This window comes from Andrena cerasifolii, chromosome 12, assembly GCF_050908995.1.
Source record: "Andrena cerasifolii isolate SP2316 chromosome 12, iyAndCera1_principal, whole genome shotgun sequence".
NCBI classification, from domain to species: domain Eukaryota; kingdom Metazoa; phylum Arthropoda; class Insecta; order Hymenoptera; family Andrenidae; genus Andrena; species Andrena cerasifolii.
Genome location: NC_135129.1, coordinates 7,955,232 through 7,968,782, shown reverse-complemented (window position 1 = coordinate 7,968,782; position 13,551 = coordinate 7,955,232). Strand labels below are relative to the sequence as shown.

General features: G+C 42.7%; 5 protein-coding genes across 10 annotated transcripts; 2 read left to right on the top strand and 3 right to left on the bottom strand.

Annotated features, from left to right (window-relative positions):
* Window positions 1-915: 915 nt before the first annotated feature.
* Det (baculoviral IAP repeat containing deterin) lies at window positions 916-1,927 on the bottom strand. 2 transcript variants are annotated; one of them, XM_076824275.1, is made up of 4 exons: window positions 1,780-1,927; window positions 1,435-1,641; window positions 1,200-1,320; window positions 916-1,124 (listed from the first exon to the last, which is right to left on the bottom strand). In XM_076824275.1, the coding sequence occupies exons 1-4, from the start codon at window positions 1,791-1,793 to the stop codon at window positions 1,005-1,007; spliced, it is 462 nt and encodes a 153-aa protein (XP_076680390.1). In that variant the 5' UTR covers window positions 1,794-1,927; the 3' UTR covers window positions 916-1,004. The 2 variants fall into 2 exon arrangements, with proteins under 2 accessions (XP_076680390.1, XP_076680391.1); XM_076824276.1 differs by having other exon boundaries at window positions 916-1,113.
* A 97-nt stretch (window positions 1,928-2,024) lies between these two features.
* Window positions 2,025-9,201, top strand: LOC143375300 (cilia- and flagella-associated protein 52). Of its 2 annotated transcripts, XR_013086871.1 has the most exons (12): window positions 2,025-2,346; window positions 2,495-2,694; window positions 2,777-2,954; window positions 3,051-3,291; window positions 3,421-3,682; window positions 4,312-4,484; window positions 4,564-4,712; window positions 4,831-4,976; window positions 6,039-6,190; window positions 6,290-6,750; window positions 6,831-6,967; window positions 8,847-9,201. XR_013086871.1 is itself a non-coding variant. In XM_076824265.1 (11 exons), the coding sequence occupies exons 1-10, from the start codon at window positions 2,217-2,219 to the stop codon at window positions 6,708-6,710; spliced, it is 2,052 nt and encodes a 683-aa protein (XP_076680380.1). In that variant the 5' UTR covers window positions 2,025-2,216; the 3' UTR covers window positions 6,711-6,750; window positions 6,831-7,459. The 2 variants fall into 2 exon arrangements, 1 of the variants encoding a protein (XP_076680380.1); XM_076824265.1 differs by lacking the exon at window positions 8,847-9,201 and having other exon boundaries at window positions 6,831-7,459.
* Atg12 (Autophagy-related 12) lies at window positions 7,283-8,269 on the bottom strand. Its single transcript, XM_076824277.1, has 3 exons — window positions 7,713-8,269; window positions 7,489-7,625; window positions 7,283-7,421 (listed from the first exon to the last, which is right to left on the bottom strand). Exons 1-3 carry the CDS (start codon window positions 7,885-7,887, stop codon window positions 7,299-7,301), a joined length of 435 nt encoding a protein of 144 aa, XP_076680392.1. The 5' UTR covers window positions 7,888-8,269; the 3' UTR covers window positions 7,283-7,298.
* On the top strand, window positions 9,015-11,471 carry Rpn5 (regulatory particle non-ATPase 5). 2 transcript variants are annotated; one of them, XM_076824268.1, is made up of 8 exons: window positions 9,015-9,212; window positions 9,297-9,487; window positions 9,572-9,808; window positions 9,881-9,985; window positions 10,072-10,253; window positions 10,333-10,557; window positions 10,670-10,826; window positions 10,909-11,471. In XM_076824268.1, exons 2-8 carry the CDS (start codon window positions 9,305-9,307, stop codon window positions 11,197-11,199), a joined length of 1,380 nt encoding a protein of 459 aa, XP_076680383.1. In that variant the 5' UTR covers window positions 9,015-9,212; window positions 9,297-9,304; the 3' UTR covers window positions 11,200-11,471. The 2 variants fall into 2 exon arrangements, with proteins under 2 accessions (XP_076680383.1, XP_076680382.1); XM_076824267.1 differs by having other exon boundaries at window positions 9,016-9,212; window positions 9,284-9,487.
* On the bottom strand, window positions 11,144-13,550 carry LOC143375304 (uncharacterized). 3 transcript variants are annotated; one of them, XM_076824274.1, is made up of 4 exons: window positions 13,425-13,533; window positions 13,148-13,299; window positions 12,579-12,741; window positions 11,144-12,485 (listed from the first exon to the last, which is right to left on the bottom strand). In XM_076824274.1, exons 2-4 carry the CDS (start codon window positions 13,268-13,270, stop codon window positions 12,412-12,414), a joined length of 360 nt encoding a protein of 119 aa, XP_076680389.1. In that variant the 5' UTR covers window positions 13,271-13,299; window positions 13,425-13,533; the 3' UTR covers window positions 11,144-12,411. The 3 variants fall into 3 exon arrangements, with proteins under 3 accessions (XP_076680389.1, XP_076680388.1, XP_076680387.1); XM_076824273.1 differs by having other exon boundaries at window positions 12,579-12,732; window positions 13,148-13,550; XM_076824272.1 differs by having other exon boundaries at window positions 13,148-13,513.
* Window position 13,551: the final 1 nt, after the last annotated feature.

The following is a 13,551-nucleotide window of genomic DNA, read 5'->3' as shown; positions in this document are numbered from 1 at the left end:
GCTATCAGTAGTAGTCTAGGATGCTGGCGGCTTAAAGCGGCTTGATAAACAACGAGCACGGCCCTTGCGCGATGTCTGAGCCGACGAGTAATACTTGGGCAAATGCAAGTTGTACAGGTGTCTTAGTTGCTTGTATTACCACAATGATACGTATTGACGGCACATTATACCGACTATTATCATTCACAAAGACAAGGCCTCGATTTCGTAACGCTTCAAAGAATCCACTGCATGAAAAACTTGCTTCATTATTCTGCAAGCAATTGCTAAAATATGTTGAAAAATCACGTTCCCGTTCGTTGCAAGGATGATAATTATTCTTAAAACGTGCAGTATAGAGTTACAGTTACAGTCTCTCTTGTCGCTCGTCTATGGCTTACCGCCGGAATATGAACATCGCTGCTTGTGATACATCATGTAAATTCCCTCCCCCCCCCCTCTTCCCCCGCCAGTTTTATCGTTGATCAAACACAGATGACACGCGCAGTTTCGTTTAAAATTCCAAGTATAATCGTTGCTAGTCGATTCGATAATAATACATATGTATATACATACATACATGTAGGTCGTGCCACTTATATCGGAGATATACGAAACAATGATTGCACGACAATAAGAAACAATTACGAGATCGGGCGAGATCTCTCGCCCGATCTCGCCGATTAATCGCGCGAGATCAATGATAATGAATCGTTCTTACCTTTAATACCGCGGAATCAAGTATCATTGCGATAAAATCAAATAAAGTTGACAAGAACGGCCAGCGCAATTGTCTAAACGCGATACGGACGCGGCCTCTCACAATTTATTGCACTCCTTTTCCTAATCTATAGGATAGGTATCAAAAGAAACAAAGGATTATTAGTTTTCGTTCTGAGCATAGAACAGTGCTGTTCGATTGAAAAGAAAATGACCTTTTAACCAAGTTATAACCATAGTCTTTATGAAGGCTACACTTTAATTAAATGTTATTGAAAAATAAAATTCATTCCACACACGTTAACTCAGATCTCTATAGCTTTTCCTTGATCCCTTATAAATCCGAGGTATCTCTTTCGCAACTTTCCTGCTTTCTTCCTTTGCCCTCGTTTTAACCGTATCCAAGTGACGCATCTATAAAATATCTGCATACCTTAATTCTAATCTTTCGCCATGGATTTGCCGCGGAAAAATTATGTAAAAACGCAGAGGACACTTACGCACTCGTTTACTTTGTATTTCTTCAAGAGATCGAACAGGTCGTGTACGGTCCACGAAGTTTCGTCCAGTTTGTTCAGTCTCACGAATGGACACTGAGGCTGGTGTTTCGTATGCTCTTTCCTGAAAAAACGTAACTTCAGACATTTAACCAAAATATATTCGGAAATTAATCGCGCGAGTTGAAAGAAAGGCGGGAAGGAGTGTGCGACGATAAAAGAAAATCACGATCCGTACCATGGATCGTCGTCAGGATCCCAACCATCGAGTTGTTTTGAACATATAAAACATTCGACCAAGTCAGGTTCTTCTTTGCCACCGATGGCAAGAAATCCAGCAGCGGCCATACGTTCGGGATTGCAATTATTCTCGTCGGAAGATTGAAACGGCCAGTGATCGAATGTTTTTAATCGACCGATCTTCCAGAACGTTGAGTTCACCTCACTGGACAATCGCATGTAAATAAACGGTCCAGCGGCTTGGTTATTATTAAGGTTATGGTGCGGGATCGTTAACCTCAACGAGCTACTCTCACCAACTATGTGCATTACTCTACATACGTACGTACAAAAACAGACTTACGGTAATAAATCCATGATCGTGCAATAATAAACACACCTTTTAAACTTCCCAAAGTCCACACACGATATTTAATAAGATTAGGCGGGACGCACTCACGGCGGCGTAACAACACAACTCTGAACTCTGTGTGTGGCGTGGCTGTGTGTGTGCATGCACACTACTTGGTCACACACTACCAATCTACCATGAGTAGATGTGCGAGCACCGCAGATGCAAAGCAATGCGACCGACCGGGGTGTCAAAGTATACCTAATGATGACAAGGGAACACGGTTCAACGCTTTGCGCTAATAAGCGGTAGAAACCTACCGCTATTTCTACTTTATCGACATATCTTGACGTTATCGACTTTTTGACTCAAATCAAGCAAGTCTTTGTTACTAACGTTGTAGGGGTAACTTTAGAGAGTTATCGCGTGTCAACGATTGTCATGACGACATGGTATATAACTTCTTATTTCGCCAAGCGCGTTTAGGCATTTACGAGTCGACCGAGCGAACGGGATTAAAATATTCTCCCATCATGGAGACGAGGCAACTCGATATATTTGGAGTGATAGCGTTCGATGGTTAGTACACGACAATAAATTTTGGCCACGAATGAATGGTTCCATATGAACCGAATTAACATTGTTATGTTTTAGACTTGCGATCTCTTTTAGCCTACACAAGTACTCGATACATGAATGGTCTCTTTTCTTTTCTCTCGTCACGTAGGTGCAACAAGAAACGGTTTATGGCTACATCCAGATGGAGAACACCTAGTGTACGCGACGGGCAATAAAGTTACCATAAAGAACACGAAAACGGAGGAGCAGATCTTCCTCACTGGCCACAAAACCTTAGTCTCCGCTTTATGTATCTCACCTTGTGGAGACATGATAGCTTCCGGCCAAGTGACCCATCACGGTTTCAAGGTGCGTTCGCCTCTTGCGTTTGGCTTCCCTGGATTTCCGCATGAGGTCGCATTCTGAAATCAGCGAATTATTTTCTACGCAGGCCACCGTCATAATATGGGATTACGAGAAGCGTAAGATGAAAGCTAGTTATGAAATGCACAAAGTAAGAGTGGAGAACGTGTGTTTCACACAGGACGGGCGGTATCTGATCAGTCTGGGAGGCAGAGATGACGGTTACATCGTAGTGTGGGACGTTGAAAATCAAAGTCCACTTTGCGGTAACTCCATCTTGTAGAAAAAACTTATATCGCGTATGTGTAGTTGGAATTTGTTCATTCCTCGGATGATGTCCGGAATCGCGTCCCGATCTACAGGTACCTCGATCCAGGGGGGCCACGCCGAAATAATCGCGCGGGCAAACGTTCATAACGCGAATTTCGTCACTGCCGGAGAGGGAGCGATCAGACTTTGGCGCGTAGACCCGAAAGCTAGCAAACTCCGTGGGATTGACATAAAAATCGGCAAAATTAGGCGCCTGATAAACTGTGTCGTCTTGGACGACGGGGATGAAAATGTCTACTGTGGAACGACATCTGGTGACGTCATAAAAGCAAGGTACACGTGTGTGACCACGACACCTCTCGTCGTTGATCATGGTTCAATTCATTTGTCTCGCGTAATCGCGAAAACACCTTCTGCGCCTCTTGATCCAACATTTACTACATGGACATTTTACCTACGTAGGTTAAATATCGCCAATTCCGAAGAACTCGAGTGTCCGATTATGATCGGATGTTATTCAAAAATACCGCGTGCAACCAAGGGAAAAACCAGCTGCGAGGGAGAAGCATACGCTGGCGGTGTAAGAAATTTGTTACTCTTACGAAAGGAAGAGATAATTGTAGGCGCTGGCGATGGAACAGTCGAATTAGCCGAGATATCAACAGACTCGCTCCCTGTCAGACACAGAACAAAGAAATTGCTGGTCATGCCATGCATAAAAACGGTAAATCACACGATTCTTCTCGCGCGCCTAAATCTATATATATATATAAAAGATGTCCTGACTGACTCACTCACTCATCAACGCCCAGCTCAAACCGTTTAACCTAGGAACGTGAAATTTGAAAGGTACATTATTTTCATGACGTAGGCGCCCACTAAGGAAGGATTTTTGGAAATTCCGTCCCCAAGGAGGTGAAAAGGGGTGAAATGTATTTTCACGGATTCCCTATAATCTCTTAGGCCCGATTAGATATCAACTTGGTTTTTACATACAACGGTTTCCCACACAAATCCCTAAAAATCAATTTCAGGATTTTGCACTAATCAACCCCTAAGGGGGTGAAAAGGGGGTAAACTGTGTTTTCATGGAGTCCTTAATATCTCCTAGGCCCGAAGTGAAGCGCGGGGTATTTTCCTAGTCATCTATATAATTCGTTCTCGTAATGATCGTGCGCGATCGCATGATTGCACAATCACGCGTGATTTATCTCCCGAATGCGCTTTAAAGATGCCTATCGTATATCGTTAGCGCGGCAGCGAGAAAAGGAGCACGAGCAAGCGATGATTACTTTTTAAGCATTATTACGTATACCTACGTACGTATGTATGTATATCTATAATCGAATGCAGCATCGCAAGGGGAATGTGTGCGCCACGGTCACCTCGATGATCCGTTACAAAGATGATTTTATACTGGTGGGGACCGTTCTTTGCGAGATCTACGAAATTCAGCTGTCCAACTTCCGCACGCGCCTGCTCGTCACTTGTCACACCAGCTCGATATACGATCTCGCGTTTCCACGGTAGGTATTATGTAGGTAGACAAGCTTCTACGAGTACATTGTGCGTAACTCTGTGTGGACGTATCGACATTCTCCACAGCAACCGTTCCGAGATATTTGCAACTGCTAGCAAACACGATATTCGTGTGTGGAAACTGAAAACGCAGAAGGAACTGCTTCGAATCACCGTGCCGAATTTTATCTGCTCGAGCTTATCCTTCGATCGTAATGGCGGCACTATAATATCTGGTAAGTACTTGACTCGACTACTACATGTCATACTATACATATCTATGTACATACATACGTACGTTTTCTCGCAAATCGCGAACACGTGTTTTCAAACTTTCTTGTGCATCGGAGGAAGCCTGGAACGACGGTACGATACGAGGATTTTCATTAAACGGTGGTAAACTTTTATTCGCCATTAATCACGCTCACCCAAAATCTGTGACGGCAATTACGATTACGAGCGATGACTGCAAGCTCGCCAGCGGCGGCTGCGATGGCCAGGTAAATCACACCCCCAGTGGCGGATTTAACGGGGCAGCTGATGAGCAGTAGGCTAGGCACAGAAGGCCCCCGTAGGGCCCCATGACCAAAAAAGAAATTATGATAGGTATAGGTATTCAAACAGTACATTTTTTTGTACTACTACACTTGACCCGTTTTTAGTAAACTACCTCTTCATTTCCCCCTCAGAACGTTTGCCACCTGGGTCTGTTTTCTTAAATCCGCCACTGCACACCCATCTAGTTTCTAACGAGCGTTCAGTCTACACAAGTGTTGTACGGAATCATCATTTAATCTTGCAACCCGCACTCGCGCCAAAAGGTAAATAGTGATCCTCTAGGCAGTGATCGGAACAACGTGTATCGTCGCTGATTGGTTGCCGCGATTTGAGGCAAAAGCGGAAGTAGACAGAGAAAGAAACTGTAAAAAAAGAGACAGAATACTGACAGAAAGAGAGAGAGAAATACTGGTAGAAAGAGATAGATAAACGTTTAGGTTATGTTTATTTCTGGTTTCGCCCCCAAATGGCTGCGGTTATGCCGATCACTCCCTGGAGGATGGCTACAGGTAAAATTGGAACAGCGACTCACGGGCGCATTCCACCAGAACCATGCACCAGCCCGGCTTTCGGAGAATTGCCAGCGACCGCTGGAAAAAATATAATTTCTCAATTTATGAAAGTAATGATACAGAAACGACTAGCCTATTGCTAATCAACACCATGAATTTTAAAAAGAGCATTAAATACAGTATCAAATAAACAGTTTGCAAAAGCTTTTCACATCAATTATGGTTAAAGAATTGATAAAAGAAAAATTAAGTAAACGTAAAATATGTTAAATTATCTATCTTTTATAGTTCAAAAGTTATACGAAAAATTCCGAATAGCTCTTTGCGACGTTACTTTGAAAGAGACCATCCCAAAATTTTCGAAGCTCGGGCATGACTGCTGTCCAGCGGTCGCTGTTACAAGATTAAACGATGGCCTTGTACTAGATTATGCAGGAGTTAGGCGCACGCGGAGGATATCTATAAATCTTGAATCGTCACGTTCGCGTTTAGGTGCGAATATGGAATTACAAGTCCGCGTCGCGGCAATTGTTGGACGTGTTGAAACAACACAGAGGTCCAATAACGTCGCTGCAGGTGTCGCCGGATGATAAAAATTTGATTAGTTCCAGCGCAGATGGTACATGCATAATGTGGGACATGAGGTATTATTAATTTAACATCAGGATGATGCAAGTACTCGGAAAATGAATTGCACGTATATATGTTGCTACATCGTTGTGTCACCAACACTTGCTGCTTAGGAATTTCAGAAGGAAGTTCGCCATGGGGGGAAATACAATGTACATGGCAACTAGCTTCGTTCCTAGCGGTACGCAAGTTTTAACGTGCGGCTCGGACCGTAATATAGCTTACTGGGAGGTCTTGGATGGTTCGTTGGCTCGCCAAGTCCAAGGATCGACAGTTGGCACGCTGAACGCTATAACTGTCAGCCACGACGGACAATATTTTCTAACCGGATCGGACGATTTTACTGTAAGACTGTGGGATTATCGTGCCGCGGTTACCGTTCGTTTCGGTCTGGCTCATGCTGCCCCGGTTACCAGCTGCGCTTTCGCTCCAAACGGTGAATTTTTGGTGACAGTAAGCGCGGACGGTGCTATAATTATCTGGAAATACCCCCTCGATACACATATCGCAAGCGATAACGGCGGACTGGAATAATTACTTGTGTAGATAACAACCTCCAATCGTAACGTTACATGTACGTAAATCCGTTCTTATTCGGCCTTTTCAGCTCTAATCTATTCTCACATCTATTCCCTTCTACAATTCACTTTGTAGATGTACAATCGCCCGGTCACGATTCCAATACGATGTCTGCGGGCGTACGAGAAAAAAAAACAAATCAAACAACATTAATCGTACAATTCAGAGAGAAAACGGCGGCAAACTTGCAGCGATCATCCAGCACCATTGTGGTAACTAATAGGGATGAATATGCTTTCAAACTTTCCATCAATATCCGAAGTATTTGTTTCCACTTTCTTATACTACCATGTTCCACGCACACTTCCTTTGACCAATTGTGTGAATATTTCGCCACTCAATTGGAGAAAGCAAGAGAGAAAAATTTTTTACGGCAACGATAGAGCAGTATGTATTTATATATCAATTACAATACGCACCTCACGCTACAAAAGGGTCAACGAGACATTTGTCGGCGAACATTGCCTATCGCTAACTGTTCACTGAAGCGTAGACGATGTGTGTATGTTGGCGCTTAAAGGATGTGTACACCTCGAGGATCGCTCAACCCCAAGCTTGACTTTTACAATAGTGGAGTATTAATTTTCCATCAGCGCCGTAACAGTCGTACAAGTTTTTAACCACCTGATCCGGCGCAGGTGCAAATGTCTGATTTACGTACAGGAACTGCCGAGGAATAAATCACGTTTATTTATTAAGCGTAATCGGGTGCAATTCTTTTTTTCGCGCTTACCAGTTTTTCAGTGGTATCCAGTTTCAGATATCTTCTGACAAAATTTGAAATACGACCGATGCAATGATCTTGGCTGACGAACCATCTTTTCTGTCTCATTATTGGCGCATTGCCAGTTGCTTTCAATAGAATGGCAACTGAAAATGTCAAGCGAATGCTAATGAAAATGCTATTTCGTCACTACTAGTTCGTAAACTTTGTAAACACTCTTAATTTCTTTTTACTTTTTGCCTTGTCCTTGGAAGCTGCTTGAACTCCATTTCGAACTAGGGTTGCTTCAGCTGAAATCGCTTCTAAATTGGCAGGTGATTCTTCGTTAACTAAATTTTCACCAATCTCCTCGGCTTTAGTTCCAACATTTTCATTCGCAACAGATTCGCCTTCTTCCTTTTCGGACATGGCGGCGGCGGCGAATGTGTCGTACCAATTTTCAGTGAAAATTCAAACCTCGCTAAACAGAGTAACGGCTTTAAAACCTAACCCAGACTGATTCTCTGCATGTGAAACGCGAGTCGTCGACATAGGCAAATCTCAAAGGCATTTTAAAGAAAAAATTTGTTGCGCGGTCTAACCTAACACTGTCGAAACTGGTTAAACCGTCAAACAGTCATGGAACATTTACTATTATAACTATTGGTAAACTCGGAAACTTGGCGGTAACGTGATAGCATTATTCATTATTTTACATTATACTTAAAACGCGTTTAAAGAACGTCAAAAGTGTCAAAACCAGTCAAAGCTTCCTACACGTATGTATACATGTTGGTACACATTAGGTATGGCGATACAGGTATCGATACATCGAAATATCGATATTTTTCGATCCAAGTTTCGATATTTTGCATCGATACTTAAAGGGTGAGGCCTACCTAGAACAGTCAAAACAACATGCTTCTTTGGGAATTTTTTCTAGAAAAACCGATAAACTTTTATTATTAAACATTAGTCTATTGGAAAGAGTACATCTTACGGATATTCCACTATTTTTTGTGATAAAAAAAAATTAAAAACAAATTAAAACCGACTTCAAAATAATAAATTTTTTTTAGACAATATATGAAATTATCTAAGCGCCATCGGGCCCGATTTTGGGAAAAATTATTTTGAGATAAAATGGCAGCTGTGCAAAGTTAAAGCATCGATATTTGGCAAAATATCGGTCAGTTTTCGAGTGTAAAAAAAATCTAGGTAAAAAGAAAGGAAAAAAACTCCCGATAGCGCTTATATTTTTAACCCTAAACTAAACCTACAAAGCCGCGAGTAAATCGGTTCATTAATTTTTTAGTTATGTGTGTCACCGACTTTGAAAACATGATTTTGAGGAAAATGCGTTTAAATACTACTCCCTCTCTTTCTAGCACAAAAAGAAAAAAATTCTGACGCCCCTGGCGCTAGAAAAACATTGTTTAGAGCTCAATGGCCAGCGTTGCGTTGCGCGCGCTGTGAGCAGCGTTGCATGACCAATCATTTTCGAGCAATGTTTAATGGCGGACATTAAATATGTGTGTGTATAAACCTACTAGGTAAAATACGTGGATTATATGCAATTGAAGGTGTTGGTACACGCGCGTTTCGTTGCCGTCTCTCGCGATACATAAAGGAACTTGTAGGCGGAGAAAACAAGCGATTATTCGCCTGAAAAAGAACGAAATTGTTTTACGTGGAGAATATAATCTCGGGGAGAGTAATTGGCGAATATTTTTAGGAGAAGTTCACCGATTCATGTAAGTACATATAAATATATTTGTCTTCTCGAATCATACATAAACATATTCGTCAATTCGATTGCCGGCAGTTCTCTCTACCAGCGTGTGGAATGAAAGACGAAGATATTTCCGACAGCACCATGATGATGGATTCTGGTAAAATCGTGAAACCAGACGGGAATTACAGCAACGACTGCGACGTAAAGATTCCGGAGTCCAAAAAGCTAGCATGCGAGGGGAAGCTGCACGATGCTTTGGATCAATTATTAGCGTTGGAGAAACTAGCACGAACAGTTGAGCTTATTTGCAATTGTACACGATGAATTTTCTTTCTTCGAGTCTTGCGTGAAATGTTGAAAACTTTTTTTTTGTGCCAGGCTGCGGATATGCCATCCACGTCACGGATTTTGGTAGCTATCGTTGAAATATGCTTAGAAGCAAAGAATTGGGCAGCCCTGAACGAACATATAGTTTTGCTGTCGAAAAGACGATCTCAGTTCAAACAAGCCGTTACAAAAATGGTGCAGGAATGTAGCACTTACGTGGACAAAATGCCCGACAAGGAAACTAAAGTTAAATTGATAGAAACCCTGCGTACAGTAACAGAGGGAAAGGTAAAGCATTCTTAATTCTGTTTCTCCCACGGGATGGAAGACTCGTAGCGTAATTCTGTTCGATTATTTAAGATATACGTGGAGCTGGAGAGAGCGAGACTCACTCACGCATTGGCGATAATCAAAGAAGAGGACGGAGATGTATCGGGTGCCGCGACTGTTATGCTGGAGTTGCAGGTATTTACGCTCGTACAAATGTGCGAGAACAACGATCGAAGGGGGATCGGAATGTTTTTTAAGGTAACCACCTATTTATTCACCAGGTCGAGACTTACGGAAGTATGACGCGTTTAGAAAAGACTTTTCTCATTTTGGAGCAAATGCGATTATGTTTAGCGAAAGAGGACTTTGTGCGCACTCAAATAATAGCTAAGAAAATCAGTGTGAAATTTTTCAACGACGAGAAGAACGAAGATGTGCAATACCTGAAGCTAAAGTATTACGAGTGAGTGTGCGAGAACGAAGAATTACTTTCAGAGATTGGTTAAACGAGTATGGAATCAACTGTTTCTTCTCTATTCTAGTCTAATGATGAAATTAGCCTTCCACGAAGGTTGGCATTTAGAATTGTGTAGACACAATCGAGCAGTCCTAGAGACTCCGACTATCAAAGATGATTCCGAGAAGAGGCACACAGTTCTTTCGCGGGCTGTTATTTACCTTGTGCTCGCGCCACACGAGCCGGAGCAGGCGGATTTGACGCACAGACTGCTGGCTGATAAACTTTTGGACGAGATACCGACGTACAAGTAATAATATACCACCTACTACTCTAGAGCGACGACTCGGGTGTGCTCTTATATATCATTAAGCGGGTTCAGCGAAAACTACACGACTCCTTTTGAATTTCCCCATCCGCAGGGAGTTGTTACGCCTGTTCGTGAATCCAGAGCTGATAAAGTGGTCTGGACTTTGTGAAATTTACGAGAAAGACCTTAGAGCCACCGAAGTTTTTACCGAGTCGACCAAAGGAGGTTCCAAGCGCTGGGCCGAACTTCGTAAGCGCGTCGTTGAACACGTAAGCTTGAATGTTTCGTTTTGTTTCGACAGCTAGCCCCGTCGGATGCTTATTATTCCCTCTTCGCGTTCCGTTTCTACAGAATATTAGAATTATGGCAAGATATTACACAAAAATCACGTTGACTCGTATGGCCGAGTTATTGGATTTACCAGTCGTGGAAACGGAGGCATGTCTCTGCAACCTAGTAGAAACTGGAGTGATAAATGCCCGTACAGATAGACCAGCTGGCGTGGTTAGATTCACTGGAACTCAAGAACCGGCTGCTTTATTAGATGCCTGGGCCGCCTCGTTGTCGAAATTAATGAGTCTTGTTAATCATACGACCCATCTTATTCATCAAGAAGAAATGCTGGCCGTTGCTCGTTCCTAAGCTGTCGGGGGATACGCAACGCTTCATTCACCATCTCCGCTTCCTCCTCCTCTTTGTTTGATCCTGCTCCCTATTACCCTATTTTTTCTTCTACATCGTCTTTGTTCTATCAGATTCACACGATCCTCCCGACAAATCCAGTTTCCACCAAAATGCATGTACATCAAAAACGCTAAGCATATTGTACATTTTGTGCCTGGTGTACAGGGAACTGTTCAAACGGCGTTCCTCCTATTTTACGTCGTTAAATATACTGGTTGTATGAAAAGTAACACAGTGCCTTTCAATGGTTTCAAAAAAACACGCGCTGTCGGCGATAAAACTTGGTGGTAGATTAAGAGAATTCAGAGAAGGTAACAGCGCGATAGTTGATCATACACTATTAGTGTAGTGTTCTCTATTGTCGTAGGTTATCGTAATGTATTACAATATGATTGACATGGTTAAACACAAACTCCGCAATTGCTCGCGGATATCGTTGTTTCTATGAATACAAAATTTGGTAATCATTCTTCAGCCAAAAAGCTTGCCGCTTTCATCGACATCGGGCCTAGTACTATATCGTTAGAAAAATATTGACGAACAAATTTTTAAAAATCAATTAAACGTATAGAGTTGAATATCACAGTACAAGTCAAGTCGTTTGTTATTTTTTTCGATCGATCGATCGAATACGACCATGTAAGTAGTGCTGACGTTCACGCACAACACATGACGTCGGAAAATTTATACACAGACGACACCACATCCTAATCTCCATCCCCAAAACAATTTTGTTGCGATTACATTTCTCAGTTCACAGAACTAAATGACATTCTTTACGATCACAGCATTCGATTTTGTAACCCATAATGGCTCGGTGGATCGCGGTTGTAATCCCCGAGCATTACGAATTTTATAGTATGAAACTCTCGCTGGATTTAAGTAACGGCAGACAGTGGCGGAGAGCACGATGGTTTCGGTGCTTCACCCGTCTCCCAAGATAATACTTGGTCCTTTGTACATCAACCAGTATAATGCGCGCGACACACCCGACGTGATTTACGTCCGTCGGGCCTGTAATCTGTTTATAATATATAATAATAATAATAATAAAAAAAGCGCGTGAAATATAGCAGGACGACGAGCGCAATCCTTCGCAGCTAGGAAGGGCAAGTTGGATTCTTTCGCGATCCTTGATCCATCCAATCGGAACTGGATCATCGATCCATTTCAAGGTTTGCGCCTAATGTTCTCGGCCGCGGCGATACTGCCACAAGAGACCGCGGCGGAACTCGATTTAGCATCTAAAGCGGAAGGAAAAAGCTTGTAACGTTTCATCGCATTCCGATGAGTCGCAGCGAGTTATGCTAGTACCACGCACAGACGCAGATGTTTACCATTCTCGATAGTCCTGTGTAAAAGAGCAATCGCTTCCGCATAAGAGGGTGGTGGCAATTCATTGGAACTCTCTTGTACAATTACCTCGTAGGAAGGTGGACCCAAAGTCACAGCGGTACCGATGGATCCCATACCACGCGTCCCAGCAAATTCCTGCAAATGCTGTCCAACAGTTTTACCAACATACTTGAATCATCTTGTATTCAACAACGAGTTGATTCATTTTGAATCGACCTTAAAAGAAACATCGAAACCTATGGTGTTTAGTGTTTAGACTTGGACACGCAGGCTCGCTTACCGTCACGGAAACTAACCTTTTAAATACGAGTATCGGATATTTACATTTCAACCAAAGGATATTGTAAAATGCATGCACGTTTCCCTGGGAATAACAACGACTATGGGGGATGGTTGGAAGTGGGACGTACTTGGTACGTGGAGACAAAACTAGAACCGAAAGCAATCCGATGATAGAGGGAGAGAGAGAGAACTGTTAGTACCGGAACGAGAGCATTCGAACGGAGCACGGAGCGCAACTAACCAAGTACATAAGCATGTACATACTTACCCTAAACAACTGTCGTCGATGAAAGATCATCTGTCTGACAACGGACTTTTTTCGAAGATAAAGCATACACTTGACGGCCAACGTTAGCCCAGAACAGATGAATATCGGACCGATAAACCACATTTCACCAAGGTTCGAAAGTACGTGTCCGTCTGCGACGTCACCCAAAGAAAAAATAGTGATCACTGTACCAATGGTAAAGAAAACGACGCTCAGGGCAAGATAGCTATAGCTAGTGCAGTCACATTTGCCGAAAGTGTTTGCTGGTTCTTCGTACCGTTCTTCGATGCGATGCAGCCTGTTCGAAAGGAACGAGCTTTCGAAAACCGTGGCCATATTTGTATTCGACGGCGACTGCGCCTGCATGTATGTGTATGTGTTTTCACTTGAGACGCGGTAGGCGA